We start from the raw sequence: 18,495 nt of genomic DNA on the forward strand, positions 1-18,495 counted from the left end.
CTGCCTCCCAAAGCTGGGGACCACCCAGGTTGGTGAGGTGGGGCTGATTTTGCTAAGTGCTAGTCCTTTGTGTTCCTAAGCCGTGCTTCCAGGTTTGGTTCAAAATCCCTCTGCTGGCATTCCCATAACCATGGTAGAAGTTTCGCAGGGCTTTTCTGGGATCCTCTGAGGAGGGCTGAGTGGCCAGGCTGAAAGAGTGTAGGCAACAGCCAGGAGCTTTAAGGTTGCCAAGGGAGGAATGGATAGCCTCAATTCAGGCAGATTGATTTGGTGGCAGGGTTTTGGGGTGTGGGAGTTACAGGGACGAGAGATCAGCCAGTTCAGGAATTGCTTGGATGTAGATTGAAGAGGGGGGTCCGGGCTTGTGATAGAGAACTGTGGAGTTGGAGAGGAAAGGAGGCGATCCTGAGAGACACAATTGAGGGAGGATCACTAAGATTTGGTGAATAATGGAAGCAGGAGTGGGACAGAAGCAGCTTCTGTAGAGAAAGGACAGAGGGCCTGACACACTGGCCTGCCACAGCTATACAACCACAGGCATGAGAGGTCCTTCTGCAAGCCTTAGTTGCCTGACATGTAAAATGGGGTATCACATGCCCCCTACTGAATTCTGGGGCTGCTGTGAAAGTCACAGGCAAAATAATGTATTTTTAAACCACAAAATCCAATTAAAGGTGGGTTTTTATTGATGATTGGATGTGGAGGCTGAAAAAAATCTTTGGACTCCAAGAGAATGAGCTGGGAATCCAGAAGTCATAGAGAAGGGAAGCAAAGGGAACCTAGTCTTGTGAGGGGCCCCATAAGCCAGGTGCTTTCCACCTGTTCTTATCACAGCCCTGCTTTTACAAAGGAGACTAGAACTCAGAGGGGTTAAGTAACTTGCCCAAGGTCACACAGCTAATTAAGTGGCAGAACTGAGATTCAAACCCAGATGTGCCTAGTTCTAAAGCCCGAGATCTCTCCACTGAACAAATCATGCTGCCTGCCCCACAGAGTTACTGGAGGGCGAAATAGGCACCAAGGGCCGGGCTGGTTAGTTGTCAGCCACTGAGTAGCTGGGTCCTGCCTTGAGCAATTTACGTGTTCCCCTGATCCTGGGTCTCCTCCCCTGAACCATACACAAGCCTAGAATGGTGATGGTGTTGAGCTAATGTACAACATGGCGATTGGAACACAGTGAGTGTGTGGCTGTTGCTGCCTCAGCCATCAGGGTATTCATCAATTGACACAATTTCAGTTCCCCAGGCAGGACAAACTGAAGCCACAGACAGCTAGCTGTAGTTGCTGTTTATTGAGACACATCACAGACACAGACAGGGGAGGGGGATGTGAGTACATCTAGGGAGGGGTGGGTCTGATGGGAGATTGGGGAGGTTGAAGGGTCTTTGGGGACCACTTCCGACTTTACTCTCCCCTCCTCCAGTCTGTCCTGAGCTCAGAGCAGACGAGCAGAGGAAATGAGAGAAGCCAAAATGGCCTGGGAAAGCCACCCTCCTCTCAATGGTCAGAAAGTCACCCCCAAGTCACCGAAACACATCACTCAAGGGGTGACTTTAACCTCCCCTCCCATCCCATCATAGAACCAAGGAGAAAGTCTGGGTAGATTTAAGCCCTTCCCAAAATGCAAATCATATGCAAATAGTCTTGTATGGAAATACACTGGGTCTGTGGTCCACTGGGCTGTTCCTGCTCCTAAGGTGAGTGGGGAGGGAAGCAAAGAGGGACGAGTGGGAAAGGGAGAGGACTGCAGGGGCCCACAGCTTGCAAGGCTCAGCAGCTAGTACCTCCGGCTGGATGTCTTGACCGTGGTGGTCTTCCGCAGGATGGAAGTGCCCCCAGAGATGGGCCCTCCCTTGACAGTGCCATAGCCCACACTTGTGCTGAATCCACCCTTGCTGGCCCCTCCACTCCCACCCAGGGAGATGCCACCCCCAAAGCCAGCCGTGCCGCCTCCGCACACAGTGGTAGAGTTGCCAGTCACAGCTGCAAGGCAAAGGGTCTGGATTAGGCAGGACAGCCATGCCAAGAGAGGGCTGGGGGGTACCCAGAAATCAGTGAGGGATCGGAAAAAAATCGGGCAGCAGAGCCATGGGAAATGGATAGAGAAGCCCAGAAGTGGAAGTTCATTCCCTGGGATTCTCTGAACAGTGTCCAGGGCCTCAAACAGAGGGGAGCAGCTTTAGGCCACCCAGAAATCAGTGAGGGATCGGAAAAAAATCGGGCAGCAGAGCCATGGGAAATGGATAGAGAAGCCCAGAAGTGGAAGCTCATTCCCTGGGATTCTCTGAACAGTGTCCAGGGCCTCAAACAGAGGGGAGCAGCTTTAGGCCAAGGACAGATTGAATGAACTGAGCAGAGTTCTGGGGCCAGGCCAGGGGTGGGGCAGGAACTGGGCAGCAAATACTCACAAATGCTGACGGCACTGGGACATTCTCCAGACATCCTGGGGGAAACAGAAAGGCCAAGAGAGAGGTCAATGGACCCAGGAACCCAAGGGAAGACCCTCTTGCCCCCATTCCCTATCTTGGCATTGGACCAACTCAGTGGATCAACTCTGGAGAGCCAGGGTCCTGATGACAAACCAGGAGACACGATAACTAGATGCATGTGGCCGTGCAGGGACCTGTGGCCTGTCCAGCAAGTCCTACAGCCAGTGCTGCAGAGGAGGCAGAGCTGCCAGCAGGCCATGTCCCACCCCATCCTCCTCCTCCCTCCCCCTTCCCCATGCAGGCCATGGACAGCACCCCCGCTCCAAAGGGAGCAAGCCCAAGACCAGACAGAGCTGTCCAATTCCTGCCCACCTTCTCTCTAGTTCATGCCTTCCCCAAGGACAGAGATGATGGGTTTTTTTCAGAACTTCCACTGATGGTGGAATCTGGTGTTGGCAGAGGAAGTTTCCTTCCCATTGGGCTTCCAGCCCCCATAAGGATTAAGGAGGGTTGTGTCAACCAAGGAGGTGAGCAGCAGCGGCAGTGAACACAGCGGGAAATTCTCCCCTGGGGATAAGTTAGGAGCCCAGCTCCCTGGTTCCTCCCCCACCCCCCAACCACTGGCACCAGAGCAGACTGCATGGCTCTCCCACAGGGCAGGGCTGGGAAGCCCTCTCAGTTGGGGTAGGGCCACCACCTGCTCTCCTCGCCCTCCAGCAGCTTGCGGTAGGTGGCGATCTCCACATCCAGGGCCAGCTTGACGTTCATAAGGGCCTGGTAGTCACGCAGCAGCCGAGCCAAGTCCTCCTTCGCCTTCTGCAGGGCCACATCCAGGTCTCCAAGTTTCTTCTGAGCATCCTTGAGCGCCAGTTCCCCACGCTGCTCCGCTTCTGCAATGGCCGTCTGCAGCTGCTGACACTGCCCAGGGAGTGCGAGGTGTTGGGAACACCCTCCAGGGTCATCCCATTTATCTCTCTTCCCTCAAGCCAGGCATCATCATCCCCACACCCCTGCCCCAACCAACTGGGAAATAAAGAAAGGAAAAATATCCATCTGAGAGAAGAGATGCTATTACACAAGCAAGATCATATAGCACCACTGGGAAAGTCCCACTGAAGTCTACCCTCAGTCCCTTCTGCTGCAGCTCAGCCCAATGCCTCAGAAGAGATAAAACAAATCATAGAACCTCACTATTAACCAAATGCTTCATTCTGATCTAAGGAAGAATCCATACTTTTTAGCCAGACCTGAGATGGAGTCAGCATCCGTGACCTGGACCTTGAACCCTCAGCCTCCTCCTGGAGATAGGCTGGATCAGTCTCCTTGGAGGAGGTCATCCCACCTGATCTATCACTTATATGCTGTGTGACCTTGGATAAGTCCCTTCCCCTCTTTGGATTCAGTTTCCTCCCTCATAAAAGGAGCATGTTGATCTTGATGGTCCAGCATCTGAGTGTGTCCCATCCATCAGGAGAAGAGCAGATCTTGCCCCTCAGGATGACAATGAGAAGGCCCTCTGATCCTGCCAGCACCCAGGCCTGACCCCAAGACCCCCAGGAAGAGGCCCACCTGCTTCTTGGCTGCATCCACCTCACCCTGCAGCCTCTGGATAGTGCGGGTGAGCTCAGCAATCTCGTTCTTGGTGTCCCGCAAGCTGTCCCCATGTTTCCCAGCCGTCACCTGCAGCTCCTCGTACTGGAGGCCAAAGAAGTGGCAGTGAGCTATCAGACAGCCCCAGCCCACGTGGATAACCACTGGCCCCAGAGCCCACCCTCACAGCTGGAGGCCCCCAGGTAGATGGAGGGTATCTGGTCCCCAGGGCTCCAAGGATCCCAGTGGCCCAGCCTCCAACAATGGGGGAGGGTCTGTGTCCAATCCAGCCCATATACCGGAGCCAGCCATTCTTCTCACCTTGGTCTGATACCAGGACTCGGCTTCAGCCCGGCTCCTCTGGGCGATCAGCTCGTACTGGGCCTTGACCTCGGCAATGATGCTGTCCAGGTCAAGGTTGCGGTTGTTGTCCATGGAGAGAACCACATTGGTGTCAGACACATGTGTCTGCACCTGGCTGAGCTCCTGAAGAAACAGAACAGCTGTCATCAGCACCCCTGCAGCAGAGGACAGGGGATAGAAGACAGGAGCCCCTGGGTGGCATTAGGAAGACTACACTCTTCCCCAGGCTTTACTCTAGAAGAAAGTCAGTACTGCAAGGAGAGGCCTCAGTCTCCCCAGCTATGAAATGGGTCTCCTGTTTTTACAGACTTCATTTATTTCTGTGGATTTGCAGGCTTCCAAGAGATTAAAGGAGAAAGGGAATGCATACTTCCTGCACTGACGCTGGTGCCCAGCACTGTGCTAGCACATTTCACTGGACACTTTAATCCTTGGGACAACCTGAGAGGCAGACAGGCCCACGGCTGGCCCACAGGTGCTCTTGCACAGATTGGGAAAAGGCACTCCTACAGGCAGAGGCAGCCAGTACCAGCACCAGCCAGTTAACCCCCTGCACCACCGTCCATAGTGGTCCTGAGCATGGGCAAGTGAGAAAAGAGGCTTAGAGAAAGGAAGTGACACATCCAAGGGCACCAGGGACAGGGTGGGGACTGGACAAGGTGTCAGTTGAGCAACAAGGCTGAGTGGTTTCCTCTAGAACATACTGCTAGGTGTACACTGTCATGGTATCCTTGGGCCTGGCCCTGTGTTTCTAGGACCACACTAGCAGGCATTTAAAGACACTGTGAATGGCAGGTTAGGTGATGGGGAGTCGAGGTCTCTGTCTCTGGGTTGCATTCACTGCGTCTCAACTGCATTGGGTCCCAGTGGGCTTTGTCTCTGTCTCTCCTGTGATCCTTACTGCCCTGGGCTGCCCCCAGATTGCCCAAACCTCAGCTCTGACAAATCACTCATTCACTCAGTACTCCTCAGAGGCTCCCTGATGGGTAGAGAACCTTCCCTCTAAAGTCAACACCTTCCATATTCTGGTCTTGCCTCCAGCTTTCCTCACACACTGGCCCTTCATGGCACCCAGGGGATGGCAATAGACAGAGACAGAATAATGATAACCACAACTCTCATTTCCTGAACACTTGCTGAGGTTCAGGCACTGTGTCAGGCACTTGACAGTACTAACCCATGACACACCATTTTCCAATAGCACAAAGAAATTAAGTAACTCACCCAAATCACAAGCTAGTAAAGGGAGCCCAGCTTCAAGCCTGCAGGGTCTGACACCAGAACCTGAGATGGCATGTACTAAAGTATAGATAGACAGAAATAGAGAGAGGGAAATACCAAAGCCAAAACCTATATCCGTACTGACGTAGGTTTCAATTATTAATCTAGGTTGTCTTTTAAAGGGAGTGGAGGAGGTGGGGCCGGCCCAGTGGCGCACTGCTACAGTGCGCCGTTTGGGAGCGCGGTGGCGCTCCCACCGAGGGTTCGGATCCCACATACAGACCGGTTCCCACTCACTGGCTGAGCGAGGTGCGGGCGCAACACCGAGGGTTGTGATCCCGTTGCCGGTCCCGGTCCGGTACGGGCGTGACACTGAGGGTTGCGATCCGTTGCCGGACACGAGAAAAGACAAAAAGGAAAAAAAAATAAAAAATAAAAATAAAATAAATAATAAAATAAATAAAGGGAGTGGAGGAAGAATCCAATCACTGAAACACTTGTGGTTTGGGGAAAACATATGAGTTCTGGAGGCAGACAAGCCTCCGTCCAAGTCCCCAGCCGATGTTCACCAGCTGTGTGACTGAGTTGCTAAAACAGCCGTGATGACACCTTCCTAGTGAGACTGCTATGAGGATTAGAATCCATGTGCGACTTGTGGTAGGTGCTCAGTAAAGTGCACTCATATTTGCACAGACTTCTGTGAAGGTCTGTCAAGGTGCCACAAGGCCTATTTGTCACAGATAGCCTCGCCTTGTCACAGCCATGCATGTCTTCTCCCCACCATGACCAACTACCAACATCACCTTGAACCGTCACCCCTTTCCCCTTCCCCAGCTCAGGCTCCTGCTACAGTCCCATGCCAGAGAAAAGAAAACCTAAGAGAGGACAAGGAAGCCCTAACCAGTGAATGACCACCACAGATCCCAGTAAAGAAGAAGCAGGAAGCACCTAAAAATTCAGCATCATGGCCCAGAATGCTTCCCAAACAGCTCCGTCCTGACAGACCACAGAGACATGCTGGAAGGAGAGCCGGGAATGCTGAGGCTGAAGACTGAGGCCATCAGATGAACTCTAGGCAAGAAGAACGAGGGAGTCACCATAGGGCTAATCCCTGCAGAAGACCCAGGAGAAGCCAAAAGCCCCACTGCTCTGTCATTTGCCCCGTTTTCATCTAGGAGAACAGTCATCACACTGGAAAGGGCAGGAAGGTCAGAGGAAATGGAAACCTGAGGCAGACAGAGTGTGAGAGGCCTTGGCCTTGTTGGGGCACATCCTAGGAGGCCATGGGCATTGCCCAAGGGATGGACACCCCTGGAGATCCTTGAGAAATATGGGGAGGAGAGGTTCCAGAACCCCAGACACAGCAAACATCCCGACTTTCAAAGGGGAGAGATTGGGAATTCTCCATAATAAGCTTGACGTCGATCTCTTACATACAGCTAGGATGAATTATAAAATGTGTATGGGAGGCACGAAGGCATTAAGAGGTGTCTAAGGAAAAGTCAAACCAAATGGATTTCATTTTCTTTCATGATTATATTATTAAACTGCTCAAGGGGCCGGCCCGTGGATGCTGTTTAACCAAGACTTTCACAGCATTCTGGAAAATAGGGCAGAGAAATGTGACCCAGGTGATGGTATGGTTAAGCGCATTTTAAAGTAGCTGAGGCACGTTAACCATAAATTGTTGGTTAATGGAGGACAGCCCAGTGGAAAGTCACCACTGAAGACCCACGGGACTCTCTCTGTCCTTGGTCCCGACTGCCTTAACGTGTGTATCAACGACTTACACTGAAATGCTACCAAATAACTAAACTGAAAGCTTATCGGGTCTGTAGATAACCCAAAGATGGGCATCACTAATACACCAAACAGGAGAATCAAGTTTCAAAGTGCCCACATAGCTTAAAATGATGGGATAAAACCACAATAACATGTCACAGGAGAGAAAGAGAATGATTAACTATTGCATTCGGTTTCCAAAATTCAAGTATCTGAATACAGGAAGTTGGGGGAGAGTGGATGCCTGTCTCACCTGAAAGCATTCATGGGAAAAAATCCAGGGTCTTTCCAAGGAAAATTAATTAAGATGGCAATATTAGAAGTCTGTATTTGAAATTCCCTTCCTCACCTCTCTATTTTCTGAATACTTCACTAAGAACCCTACTTCCTGAACTTCCTCACATGCCACAGATTTTCATCCCCTAATCATCCTGACCTCTAAAGGCTGTCATATGAAAGACATATGTCACATGAAAGACAACTGGATACATGCAGCCCAGAGGGCAGAGTCAGGGTCAGTCTAGGGCAGAAGTCATGGGAAGAAGATTCAAGTCAGCTTTCTAACAGAGTTGTTCAATGACGACAATGTCTGCCCTAAAAGGCAGTGAGCTCCCTGCCACTAGATGTGTTCACGCAGAGGCTACATGATCACCTGTCGTGGACATCATAGAAAGGGTTTCTGCACTGACTGGAAATTTGGCCTTGAGGACCCTGTTGATCCTGACAGTCTATAATTCTATGGCCAGTTTGGGTTAAGTTCAACCCTCTCACCCTAGTCCCCAAAGCCCCGTTGTCGCCTGGAACCCCTCCTGGATTCTTGGATCTACCCACTATCCACACCTCACCTCTGCTCCAACCTGGAATCCCAGTCCCTTCTCTCTGCCCATCTCTGCTCCTCCATCCTTTGTTCCATTACAAACTGGGCAGGAAGAGGGCAATACGACAGAGTGGCAAGAGTCAGACTTTGGAGTCCAAGAACCAAGTCTGAATTCTGGCACCACCTTTTACTAGCTGTGTGAACATGGGGCAAGTGTCCTTGACTATAAAATGGAGATAATAATAGTGCCTACATTATGGAGTTGTTGAGAGGATTACGTAAAAACCCTGGCTCAGTGCCTAGTCCTTCAAAAGCACTCAATACATAGAAGCTAGTATTAAAGGGTCAAGTTTCCATACGCTACCAACTAGGTTGCACCCATGAATTCAGATAAGACCTCCATGGGGAACCCCCAGTGCTGTATGTACATATTTGCAAATTATTCCTGTTCATTGGCCCTCTCACCATTTCATAGAGATGCTGCAGGAAGTCAATCTCCTGGGACAAAGTGCCCACTTTGCCATGCAGATCCATTCGGCCCATGTATGCGGCATCCACATCCTGGGGGCGAGGGAGAGAGCCAGGCAGAGAGCTCAGCCATCAGGGATCTCACCTCTCCCCAGGTCAGCCCAGCACCCCAGCAGCTGAAGAACCAACTCCCCCACCCCCTCCCACCCTGCTCACCTTCTTGAGCACCACAAATTCGTTCTCTGCCGCAGTGCGCTTGTTGATTTCATCTTCATACCTGTGACACGAGGAAGATTCAGCCCAGTTCTGCTTTTAGGCATTGGACCCACTCAGCTTTAAGAAAGCCTTGATGGGTCCTGCATTGGTCCAGAGCACCTTTGGGGAGCAATTCTTTAATGTAGCCAACCAGTGTAGAAACTGGAGTACTGCCTTCAAACACTCTCTCCCCACCCCCTTTTGAGGAGAGAGGCACAGAATTTGTGCAATAATCTGGCAATCAAGAGCAGCCACCCAGAGCACCTTTGGGGAGCAATTCTTTAATGTAGCCAACCAGTGTAGAAACTGGAGTACTGCCTTCAAACACTCTCTCCACACCCCCTTTTGAGGAGAGAGGCACAGAATTTGTGCAATAATCTGGCAATCAAGAGCAGCCATCTCTCTGGATCCGAACCCTTCACATGTGAGGATGTGTCAACCGTGGCCACCTTTGCATTCACTTTCAACAGCAGGATGTCATCTAGAACTAGCTCCTCCCCAACCACTTTTGCTGAGACTTAAGGTTTAGAAATTGCCAGTGGGAAGTTATGGGAAAAGTTATAAGAAATCATGCCTTAAAGTCATAGGTATATATAACTAATCATAATATGGGAACCTTATTCCAATAAGGTTCATTTGCTTGATTCAAAAAAACCATAATTTTTAAATTTATGATATTTATGAGACTATTGAAAATTCAAAACTTGCTGGATATGTGATGATACTGAGGAATTACTGTTTTAGAAGTTTTAGGTGTGATTATGGCATTGCATTTATGTTTTACTAAGTCAAGTTATGTAGATAAATGATATAAATATATCTACTAAAATATTCGTGAATGAAATGACATGATGGCTGGGATTGGCTTCAAGACAGTAAGGGAGGAGGGGAAGGGAGGAGGGGAAGGAAGGAGGGGTGGAGACAAAGCAGGATTGGCTCTGAGTTGAGAGGAGGGGAAGGGAGGAGGGGTGGAGACAAAGCAGGATTGGCTCTGAGTTGATAATTATTAAAGCTACGTGACGAGAGCATGGGGGCTCATTATGCTACTCTTCCAACCCAGTAATAATGACTTTATAAAATTACAAACAAACGTGCTAACCCTCCAGATGATAGCAGGTCATGACCTGAGCACCCCAGTGAACCAGCTCTGTCTGTGTATCCCCCAGGTGGGTCCCCGAGTGCTGTCCCTCCCCAACCCCCTGGGCCCAGGCTGTCTGGCTCTCCTAACTTGTTCTTGAAGTCCTCGACAAGATCCTGCACATTCCTCAGCTCTGAGTCCAGCCTCCCCCGCTCGCTCTGGATGCCGTCCAGCTGCCGCCGCAGGTTGCCCAGGTAGGCCTCAAAGAGGGGCTCCAGGTTGTTCCTGGTGACACCTGAGTTCTGGCCCTGCTCCTGCAGCAGGGCCCACTTGGTCTCCAGCACCTTGTTCTGCTGCTCCAGGAAACGCACCTGAGCCAGAGCAGGAAGGGTAAACTGACATCATCTCCAGCCACATGAGGGGCCCAGGACGGGGCCCATCGTCACTACCCATCCAAGGCCAGGGCATCACAGTGGCAGTGCAGTAGCACCTGCACCTTGCTGAAGGGAATAGTCTTTGCTGCGAATGACAGTCCAGTCTGGTGAAAAGGACTCTAAAGAGTTAATGAACACAAAAGCCCCAGCTCAGTCATCTACATGTTGGTGACCCTGGTCAAACCACTTCTCTGAGTCTCCCTTTCCCACTCATCCTGGGTAAACTGAACTAGATCAATGTTTCTGAACCCTAATTCTACATCAAAATCAACTGTTAAAATGCAGATGCATACACACACACACACAAAGAAAGAGAGAAAAACAAATGTGGCAAAATGTTAAAAATTGGTAAATCCTGGTCAAACCACTTCTCTGAGTCTCCCTTTCCCACTCATCCTGGGTAAACTGAACTAGATCGATGTTTCTGAACCCTAATTCTACATCAAAATCAACTGTTAAAATGCAGATGCATACACACACACACAAAGAAAGAGAGAAAAACAAATGTGGCAAAATGTTAAAAATTGGTAAATCTGGGTGAAAGAGTATACAGGAGAATGTTGTATTATTCTTGAACTTTTCTGTAAATTCAACATTTTTTCCAAAAGGCTTTTTTTAAAAAAATACCAATGCCTGAGCCCTACCTCTGTAGACTCAAAAGGAGGCTCACACCATGGATTTAAAAGGCCCCCAGGGGCTTCTCTTCCCAGCTAGGGTTCCAAGACACCAGACAGACTCTCAGAATCCCAGCTCCCAGGCCCTGATTCTAAGAGCCTGGGAAAAGTTTTTGCTTCTTTGACCTCTGCGACAGTGCCACAAAAGAGCCAAAGGTCACTAGGAGAGAAGGTGAGAAGGTAGGCAGAACAGCTTGCTTCACCCTCCACCATCCAGTCTCTCCAGGTACCACCTCCACAGCAGCCAGGGCCCACAGTCACATGGCCCTGGGGCGCCATGCAGCAGGTGAGTGGTAAGAACACCCCTTGGTGCCAAGGACCACGGGGTCCCCTCTGCCTCCAAGTATCTGTATAATCCTGGGCAAATCACTTGAGCTCTCTAGACATCAGTTTTCTCATTTCAAAAATGGGTACAATATCATCCATTCGGACTCCTCATGGAGCCACTGTGGGTAACAGATGAGAAAGGGGATGTGAATGTTCTTTGGGAAAGCACAGATCACTGAACTAAGGTACAGTTGGCCACCAGATCTTCCCCATCATGACCCCACTGCCTCAGCTCAGGGCCAAGGTGGGCAACGCCAGCAAAATGGGCCAGGAAATGCCAGAGGGCAGTAGGAGAGCTGTCCTATAGACCTGAAGGCAAGGGAAGGATTCAGGACGCTCCAGATCTGAAACAGGCCAAACCCTTCACCTGGGCATGGTGACCACCCTCCTCACTATCAACTCCAAACTGTGCTTCTTGGCTCAGACAAGGAGGAAAAAGAGAAGTAAAAGGGGGACTTTTCCTAAGACCCCCATCCTTCCAAATGTGTTCTAGTTACATCTTGCCCTTAGGCCTCCTCCAGGCCTGAAAGAACAGGAGACAGACAGGACTCCATGCCCCCAGCCTTGGCTAACTTGTTTGGCTCCCAAGCCATAGTTTCTCCAGCTGTAAAGTGACCAAGGGGAATAAGGACCATCCTGCTATGGGAGCAATGAGGACAATCCATTTATTAATTGTGAGATAAGGCTGTTGTAGAATCGTGTTAATGATGGCCACAGGAAAGGCTCCAACAGGTTAAGGTGGGCTTGGCCCATAGCCCTCATGAGTAGACTAGAGTTTCACCTGCACAGGCTCAGTAAACACTCAGAAGACCATCCCCAGCCATCCCAGGCTCAGGTCAGGAGAGCTCCGAAGTCATTCCATCAGCCCCCACCCCCAGGCACATGGGCTAGAACAGGGGCCTGCTTCTATTCCAAGAGCCCCCCTACCTCCTTCCACCCCTGCCCACCTTGTCAATGAAGGAGGCGAACTTGTTGTTGAGGGTCTTGATCTGCTCCCGCTCCTGGGTGCGCACCCGCTGGATCTCGGGGTCAATCTCCACGTTGAGGGGGGTCAGCAGGCTCTGGTTGATGGTGACCTCCTGGATTCCACCAGGAGGACAGGCAGGCCCGAATGTCTGCCTGCCAGCCCCCAGGCCTGTGAAGGCCCCGCTGCCAAGGCCAAAGCCTCCCAGAGCCCGACCCGATGAAGCCCCTCCGGCCACACTGACCGAGATGCTCTTATTGCCCCCCAAGTTATAGAGGCTCCGGCTGCCAAAGCCACCCGTGTTGGGGCCACAGCGGGCCCCCCCACCACTGCCACTGCTCCGGGACATCGTCACCGAGCTGAAGCTGGTGCGGGCCCGGGACCGACCCCCTCCGCTGGCAGAGTTGGAGCTGAAGCCCCCTTTGGTAGAGTATGTCTGCCGAGACACAGAGGACCTCATGGCTGTCTGCAGGGTGGGACAGAGGGCTGAGAGAGTTGAGAGGGAGCACAGTGAGCTGCTGGGCCACTGATGGGCTTTTATCTTTTCCCAACGGGGCTGGCTTCTGGGCTCCACACACACTCCTGCCCCATTGCCCCAGGAGGAGAGGGAGGGACCCTGTGGGTTGGGGGAGTCTCCTCTCCCCAGCAGAGGGAGGGGCCACTCCCGGTTATCACCTGTGCTCTGGAGCTGGGCTGAGCCCAGACTGTCTGGGCCGGGATGTCACCTTCTCCCCCGCAGGCTCTCCTCACTTGGAACAGGATGATACGGGCTCCCACGGCCACCCCACCACCCAGCCCTGATGGCGGCAGTCAATGGGGCTCTGTTCTGTGGAGTTTGTCCCAGGCCCCTGTCGTAAGCCAAGGCCGCAGGGCCCGGGGCTGTGCAGGTGGCAAGGGAAGGAGCATTGGGCAATGGGCTGCTGGAGAGAGTGCCCGGGCCTGCTCTAGTCCCACCCTCCAGCCCACAGCCTCATGGCCTCCTGGCAGGTCCAGGATGGGGGGCACAGGTGACAGGTGGGGGGGGCAGCTGTTCTGTTGTCACACACTGGTAGACCATCTGCTGGGTGGAGACCCTGTGCTGGGCAAAGTGGATTCAAGGACAGAAAGAGGGTCCCTGCCCAACCATGGGGCCTGGGCACTTGAGGAGGTAGAAAAGGCCTGTGCTCCTCAGGTAGGTCTCTTAAACCTGGGGGCAAAGCACACTCTTCTGGAGGCTGAAGAGAGGCAGGGGGCTTCAACCATCAGCTGAGACCCCTGACCCTCTGTTCCATGGTGGAGCCTCCCAGAGGGCCCAGCCACTTTGGAGGGAGCTGGGTGGGAGGAGGATACATGCCATCCTGGCTGGAGACAGGTACAGATCCAGGAACTGTTTGTTCAACAAAAGCCCAAGAAGCCCATGCAGCAACCCCATCACTCCCATCTTCCCCTGCCCATCAGGGGCCCAAGTGTCTGACTCAGAAGGGGCCAGGGTGCTCCTTAAATCACTTCACATCGTCCCCCGACTCCATACCCACCTCAGGCTGCTGGGACCAAACACAGCCCCAAGCAAAGCCATAGAGACTTCAAGTGTGAGGGCTGAGGGAGTGATTGAGGAAGTGACTTTAGAGACTGACCCTTCTCACCCCCTTCATCTTTCAGCAAGAAAAAGGGCCAAGAGAGGGCAGAGACTTGCCAGAGCGAAGGAACAGGGACAGCACCTGCTGTGCCCCCACACCCCACCAGGCCAGAGCTGAGATGCTCACCCAGCCTGTCTCCCCAGGATCCCAACAGAGAGGACAGGGGACTGTGACGGAGGAGACCGGCCCCCTCCTACTGTCCCCACAGCCCGGGGAAGGCAGGCAGAGAGAGCCCACTCCATTCCCAGAGGAGGCTGTGGGATCTTTTCCTAGGGCCACTGGAAGACTGTAAGTGGCTCCCAATTGCTTGAGAAAGTTGAACCCAGCTCCCAGGAAGGAGGCAGGTGAGGAGCGCTCATGCACGGAACTAGTCCCTTAATGCCCCAGAGATTTTCCTCCCTGCTCGGAGTCAGGATACCAGGCATTTGGGGGAGCCACTGAGAGATGAATCCCCACTGAGCCGTGTGTCTTGGGGCCTCTTTCCCTCTGCCTATAGCAGGGCCTGCCACAGAGGTCCTTTGGAAAAGAGAGGGTCTGCAATCCCCGCACTGAGCTGCCACTTCTCACTGAACTTTGTCTCCTTCCCTCGGGCTGCGATCACTTTCTCAGCCTCCCTTATCTCTCCTTGGGCAGCGTGGGAGACCGTCATGAGTGGGGCCTGGCCTCCAGGATGCGGCTGTGGGCCCCCTGGGCTAGAGAGTGATGTCAGCCCTCTGAGTCACTGTGCGGCGGGGTGGTGGAAGTGGGAGTGGGAGTCGGGTTGTAAACACGAACTTCACCCCACCCCAGAGACTGACACTCACTCACGCCAGTCATTCCCACTTACTTCCCGAGCATACTCTGTGTCAGGCTTTGTGCTGGAGGTGGTGACAGGCACACAGATGGCCCAGGGACCACACTCACAGAGCTCACAGTTGCTGCTTGGAGACAGCCTACCTTCCACCAAGGCAGGACAGCTTACTGGTTCCCGCCAGGCAGGGGAGCGGGAAGCCACTTTTCCTCTTCCCACCCTTACTCTCCACTCCATTTTCATACAAAACATCCCAGCTCAGACCTTCTTTCTGCAGCCTAAGCAGGAACTGCTTCCTCCCCTCCTGCCCTTCACAGAGAAGGAGAGCTGTTACCTGCTAGGGAACCATCTCTGGAGACTCTCACCTACCCAGTGTCCCTCCCTGCTGGCGGGACACAAGAGCAGAGGGGATAGAATGCTCCTGCTGCTGCTGCTGCAGAAAGGGTGAGGCAAGGCAGCTGATAATGTCAGTGGAGGCCCTAATGTGAGCCAGGGGTGAGGAGCCCCCATAGAGGGTAGGGCTTTCTAGGCTAATAGTAATTGTTATAGTCAGCATTTATTGAGCACTTGTTATGTAGCAGGCGGAGGCCTAAGCACTTCAGTGCAATAACATGTTTCATCCGCACACTGGTTATGCTCCGTTTGTCCCCTTCCCACTCCACCTGACCCTCATGGGCTGCTCCCTTGTTCTCTGGCTTCCAGCTGCCTTGAACAAAGGGAAACACCAGCAGATCAGCCAGAGGGAGAGAGGTGGGGTATTTCTTCCCAGCTGCCTCCCTGCTCTTCCAGGTGATCCCTCGTCCACAGTTCCAGCAACTCTGTTATCTGGACACTCCTCTTCTCTTGTTCTTCAGCTCTACGTAGCATGACTAGCTTGTCCTGACTTTCCCAGGACTGCCCTGTTTTAGCACTGAAAGTCCCCTCAGCCTGGACGCACCAGGACAGTTGGCCACCCAGGCCATAGGGGTGGTTACGGCTTCCCGCTGTTGCCAGTGTCTGGCCTCTCAATCTCTGTTCCCTTTGCCCACCCACCCCTCTGTAAGTAGTTCTTTCATTAAAGTCAATTTAGCTCTCTCAGGCCCTTGCTTCTAAGATGACAAAGAAAACAAGGAATAAAAAGGCCACGTGCCACCTATTTGCTGCATGAACTGCCTCCAATATGTGCCCAATGACAGGACCATTAAGTAGTTCATCATTCAACACATTGTGGAGGCCGCAGCGTCAGGGACATTTCCTTAGCGAGCATCTTCCACACCATGTGCTTCCCAAGCTGTCTGTGAAACTGTCTGACTGCTGAGTGTGCCATTCACAGCAGGGTGGTTAGGAATCCTCATGAAGCTGGAAAGGACTGAACACTGACACCCCAATTTAGACCACCAGCTGCTGCCCCACAACCTCTCTCAAATCCCAAGTAAGGAGCTGAGTCCTTAAGCACTAAAGAGCAACTATCCTGGAAAAAAAGATAAAATGGAAATTACACTTTTTTTTAAAGTCAATTTTTTTTTTAAAAAAGATGACCGGTAAGGGGATCTTAACCCTTGGCTTGGTGTTGTTAGCACCACGCTCAGCCAGTGAGCGAACCGGCCATCCCTATATGGGATCCGAACCCGTGGCCTTGGTGTTATCAGCACCGCACTCTACCGAGTGAGCCACAGGCCGGCCCTAAAGTCAATTTAATTGAACTATCTTGAGTAAATTTTGTTTCCTTCTGGGATCCTGAACACGCAATCCCCACACAATCCTGTGAGGTAGGTACTATTATTAGTCTCTTTTCACAGATGAAGAAACTGAAGCATGGAGAGATTACATCATTTGGTCAAAGTCACACCACTAGGAAATGGCAGAGCTGGTATCTGGGCCAACAATTCCAGCCCCAGGCCCACAGTCTTATCCACCCGTGTCTCCTTCACATGAGGCTGAAAGACTTATTTTTGGATAGTTTTGAGGGAGAGACCCACAGATCTGAGAAAAGGGCTGCCCTCCCCTAAAACAAGGAGGAATAGCATGCCCTCCCAAGCCCAGGCTATGGAGGTGGAGGGAGCCAGGTCCCCACCTGGGTCTGGAAATGGGGAGGGGAAGGAGCACCTCACTGCAGGAGACCACGCGGCTACTGGGAGGTGGAGAAGGCAATCCTCCCAGCCCCTTCTGGCACCAAGCCCTGACTCCCATGTTCCTGGCTTCCTGCAGAGCTTCCTGAAGGAGAGGAAGGAGGAGAAATTTCCAGCTTCATGTTCAGACCAGAGACGAGATGGGAGCTGAGGGGTCAGGGAGTAAGGGCATAGTTTCAGCCCAAGTCCCCATCAGAGCCCCCAGGCACAAGCTGAGCTGCAGATCCTGAGCTGTATCTTAGGTCCTGGGGAAGAACCTGCCCAGAGGTCCCAGGCTAATAGAGAAACTGGGTCCCCAACCAGAACCAGACACAGAGCCCAAGACAGCAACAGGTGCAGCCAGACTGAGCTGGGGACAGGAAGGATCCAGAAGGTTCAGACATGGGGAGGTGGGGAGTTTTCCACGAGGAAGAAAATGTGGAGCAGACTTGGGAAGAAGGAGGAGCAGGGATGAAGGGGGCCCGTCACGACTGGAACTTATCATAACAGGCAATAGATGAGGGAACAAGCTACATGAGCTGCTGAAACATCAGTGGAGATAGGGGAGCTGGAGGGCATCCCAAGGAGCACACTGGAGGGCTTGATAGAATCCCCTGATAAACTGTCTGGGATGCTTGGACAATCACAGGTATTCCACAAACTGCCTTCTGAGGAGAGTGGGCTGGGGAGCTATACGGCTTTTGTTTTGTGAGTGAGGTCTGCAAGCCAGGGGCAGAGCTGAATCGCTGGAAGGAGCAGCCAAGAAGCTGCACATTGCCACAGGAAGCCTTCACCTCTGCCCTTCAGCCTCTCCTCTAAAGGCCCTTTGAACACACATTTAAGGCCGTGGCTTAGCTTCAATGATAAATTGTTAATCTGCCAGGACATCCCTGTCCACGAGTACCAGGGCCAGGTTAAGGCTCAGAGATGAGCTGTGGGGGGAGGTAGCAAGAGCCAGGCTTGCCACCCTGGATAGAGCTGGAGTCAGGGCATCACTGGGATGGGACTAGAAAAAGGAACAGGACCCAAGGGGTCCTTGCCACAGGTCCCCATTTCCCAACACAGGGGATCTGAATTAGTCACAGGAGGCTGGTTTCTGGCCCTGGAGGCCAAGGGCTCTGAGAAGGAAGACCTGGGTCTCATAGGTTGAGGGGGGAGGATTATACTGGTGACACCAAAAGCAGGCAGGGCAGAAGATACACGTACCCACAGCTTGTTAGAGTTTGCACTGAATAAAATTTGTGGGAGGGAGTGAGGAAAGGGGCAAGAGATGAAGAAAGACCTGCCCCGGGTGAGCTAGGCACTGCTTCACTTCTCAGGAGAGCTAGAGAAAGAGTCCTAGAGAGGCAAAGGAAGAAGACAGATGGTGGCTCTGGGTTCCAACCTCCAGGCTCTGGTCAGTGGGCCTCAGGCCTCTCCCCTCCCCATAAAGGGTGATTTTTGGTGTAGGGGTGCAGTTTGGCAATGCCAAACCAGGAATTCTCCAGCTCAACATGAAGGCCATGGAGACAGGAGAAAATGAAACTGGCTGGCTGAGGACGGGAGGACGCGGCACTGTTGGTAAGCGCAGTAAGGCCAGGCTGGACAGGTGCTCAGAACA

The 18,495-nt window shown here is 52.4% G+C and overlaps 1 protein-coding gene across 1 annotated transcript; it reads right to left on the reverse strand.

The window, feature by feature from the left end:
* Nucleotides 1–1,272: 1,272 nt before the first annotated feature.
* On the reverse strand, nt 1,273–12,926 carry KRT79 (keratin 79). Its single transcript, XM_008574822.1, has 9 exons — nt 12,386–12,926; nt 10,154–10,374; nt 8,887–8,947; nt 8,668–8,763; nt 4,341–4,505; nt 3,999–4,124; nt 3,127–3,347; nt 2,409–2,443; nt 1,273–1,983 (listed from the first exon to the last, which is right to left on the reverse strand). Exons 1-9 carry the CDS (start codon nt 12,860–12,862, stop codon nt 1,778–1,780), a joined length of 1,608 nt encoding a protein of 535 aa, XP_008573044.1. The 5' UTR covers nt 12,863–12,926; the 3' UTR covers nt 1,273–1,777.
* Between the last annotated feature and the right edge of the window lie 5,569 nt (nt 12,927–18,495).

The sequence above is a fragment of the Galeopterus variegatus genome, unplaced genomic scaffold (genome assembly GCF_000696425.1).
Source record: "Galeopterus variegatus unplaced genomic scaffold, G_variegatus-3.0.2 Scaffold1111, whole genome shotgun sequence".
NCBI lineage: Eukaryota > Metazoa > Chordata > Mammalia > Dermoptera > Cynocephalidae > Galeopterus > Galeopterus variegatus.